At 55.0% G+C, this 2,827-nt stretch overlaps 1 protein-coding gene across 2 annotated transcripts; it reads right to left on the bottom strand.

Moving 5' to 3' along the window:
* Positions 1 to 311: 311 nt before the first annotated feature.
* On the bottom strand, positions 312 to 2,471 carry LOC116786212 (histone H2A.Z). Of its 2 annotated transcripts, XM_032686630.1 has the most exons (5): positions 2,285 to 2,471; positions 1,836 to 1,913; positions 1,346 to 1,459; positions 857 to 986; positions 312 to 714 (listed from the first exon to the last, which is right to left on the bottom strand). In XM_032686630.1, the coding sequence occupies exons 1-5, from the start codon at positions 2,285 to 2,287 to the stop codon at positions 653 to 655; spliced, it is 387 nt and encodes a 128-aa protein (XP_032542521.1). In that variant the 5' UTR covers positions 2,288 to 2,471; the 3' UTR covers positions 312 to 652. The 2 variants fall into 2 exon arrangements, with proteins under 2 accessions (XP_032542521.1, XP_032542520.1); XM_032686629.1 differs by having other exon boundaries at positions 1,346 to 1,913; positions 2,285 to 2,467.
* Positions 2,472 to 2,827: the final 356 nt, after the last annotated feature.

The following is a 2,827-nucleotide window of genomic DNA, read 5'->3' as shown; positions in this document are numbered from 1 at the left end:
GCAGCAATAAGCAGGGCTTTGCTGTAAAAAATGAACTTGCAGAGAGTTGGAGAACAGCTGAAGATGTGACCAGAACCCCTCATAATCCACTATTCAGGATGCTGCTGCATGGCAGGAGTTAAGGGCTGCTGCAGTACAGCCCCTGCTCACACACGGCTCTCCCCAGAGCTTCTTTTACAAGCTGAAACAGTAGAGGGGCCAGAGGCTAACAAAAAAAAAAAAAAATCAAGTGAAGCATAGATTTTCAACATCCCTTCACCTTATCTTACCACCTCCTCCTCCCTGACCCTTTCCCCCTATGAAGAGACAAATCAGTCTTGACATAACATTTATTGAGTATTTCCACTCTAGTGGATGAAACGTCTGTACAAAACCAAACATTTCCTTTACTTACTCAAACCAATCTAGAAAACAGTCAACTCAATTAAAACCCACTACAAACACAATAGCTTCTTTGAAGCCATGGTAACACTTAAATACAGTTAAGACTTCAATGCAGAAATTTGGTTTGTTAGAAAGCTCAAGAGAGCTTTAGCTTCTCAAAGTTAAAAAAAGGCAAAATTGTGTTTCACAGATACAGTCCACTGGAATCACCAACACTGGACAAGTTAAGTACTTCGAGTCCTGAGATAACAAGGAATCCTGGTATCCTTTAGACAGTCTTCTGTTGTCCTTTCTTGCCAATGAGAGACTTGTGGATATGTGGTATTACACCTAAGAAAGAGCAACAATTAAGACCACATGATTTCTGAACAGTTTTCCTAAACTCTGTACTTCAAATGAAAGTACTAAGCAACCTGTAGCCTGAGACAGTTCCTCCACCCAACCAACCACAAACACCAAGCAACTGACATACCACCACCAGCAATTGTTGCCTTGATCAGAGAATCCAACTCTTCATCTCCTCTAATGGCAAGCTGCAAGTGACGGGGAGTGATACGTTTCACCTTCAAGTCTTTGGATGCATTTCCCGCCAGCTCAAGGACCTGGGACAAAACCATTTTTGAACAGTTAAACAATCAAGTGAGACCAACACCACAGTGCTTTGGAGCTCTGCATTTAGTTTTCCCAAGAAGAAGAGTGTTTACAGGAGATATGACATGCTGTAATGGCCCATTTTACAAGTTACTTCACACTTGCATTTTTCCTGCAAGTAACAGCACCAAATCTGTGTGAAATGCAGAGCACGCATATTTCACCGTCTTCTGATAATGTACACACTTAAAACTGCCTCAAAGCAAGTGAAGAGCTCATACCCCAGTCCAAACTGGCAAAATACAGCAGGCTCTGGTCATTATGGCATTTGGGAGTTGACCAACTTGCTTGCACCCCCTGCAGGTTTTACCTCAGCTGTCAAGTACTCCAGGATTGCAGCACTATACACAGCAGCTGTGGCTCCCACACGTCCATGGCTGGTCGTCCTAGACTTCAGGTGCCTGTGGATGCGGCCAACAGGGAACTGGAAAAAAACCAGAAGTATGAACAGGCTACGACAGCAGAAAGCCACTGCACAAAACCACATCCTGGGCTGCGAAGTCCCAGTGGCAGATGCAGAGGCTGTGTTTAACTTGAGAATCCAATTAAGGACAGGGCATTTCACACTTACATCAGCAACTTCACAATTTGCAGCACAAGCAGCAGCAACAGCCACACGGTTATTATTTTGCCTCCTGCACAGATATGCGAGAAGGTCTAAAGCCATGTCTGGCTTAAGATCCTTACACCACTTGGGACAACTGGCAGACACAGAGTGCAAAGGTTCCACGAAGTACAACCAACCAACAGATGGAAGACCTGCCTGACTTCACCTCACCCACCCCCCAGCCCCTGCTCACCTGCAATCCAGCCCGCTGGGAACGGGACACTGCTTTGGTCTTAGTCTTCCCGGAGTCCTTCCCAGCTTTCCCGCCAGCCTGGCAATGCCAAGAGAAGATCAGGAGTTGATGTCCCCCCCAACCCCGCCCTCCGCGCATGCGCCCCACTTCCCCCCCCTCACGCGCAGAGGGGCACGCGCGGCGCCGGGGCGCGTGCGCGTCGGCCACTGCACAGGCCGCTCCCCGCGCGCATGCGCGGCCGCTGCTCCCCGTCCTGTCCCCTTCGGCGCCAGTGCGCGTGCGACCGCCTCCCCCCCCCCGCTCCCGCTGCGCGCCGCCCGCGCCCTAACCCGCCGCTCCGGCCCGCGCGCGCTCCCCCGCCACCCGCAGCGGCGGCAGCGCCTCAGCCCCGACAACCCCCGGCGGCAGCGCCACCGCCACCCACCCGAGCGGCCCCCGCGGCTCCTCACCATAGCGAACCGGAGCGCAGCGCCGCGAAGGTGGGTGGTAGACTGAGGCAGAGAGCGTCCCGCACGCACTGAGCTCGGGCGACAGCACCAACCTACCCCGACCCGCCGCGATTCAAACTGCGGCCGCTCCCGCCTTCCCCCGGCCCTTTATAACCGCCGAGCGCGCCCGCATCCGGGAACCCCGGCCCAGCCGCCAGCCAATGGCCGCGCGCGGGACGGCCGCTCTGCCCCAGCGACAACCAATGGCGGGGCGGGGCGGGGCCGGCCCCCGGCGCGGGGCAAGGCAGAGGCCCCGCCCCCGTTTAAAGAGACAGGCGCGAGTCGGAGGAGGGGTGGACGGGGGTGTCTGATCCCGCCGGCCCCCGTCTGTGCTGGGGATGGGGCTCGGGGAGATCCCCGGCAGGAGGGGCGCTGCCCAGGCTCATCCCGCTCCATTATCCGGGGTTCTTTATCGTCAGGTCCCGCACCTGCACCGAGTCGCGCTCCGGAGCCGCCGCAGTGCCGTCGAAGCCTCCCTCCCACAGGGGGAGTTAATTGGTTTAG

Source organism: Chiroxiphia lanceolata, chromosome 4 (genome assembly GCF_009829145.1).
Source record: "Chiroxiphia lanceolata isolate bChiLan1 chromosome 4, bChiLan1.pri, whole genome shotgun sequence".
NCBI classification, from domain to species: Eukaryota; Metazoa; Chordata; class Aves; order Passeriformes; family Pipridae; genus Chiroxiphia; species Chiroxiphia lanceolata.
Note: the sequence above shows the minus strand (reverse complement) of the source record. Positions and strands in the feature narration are given on the sequence as shown.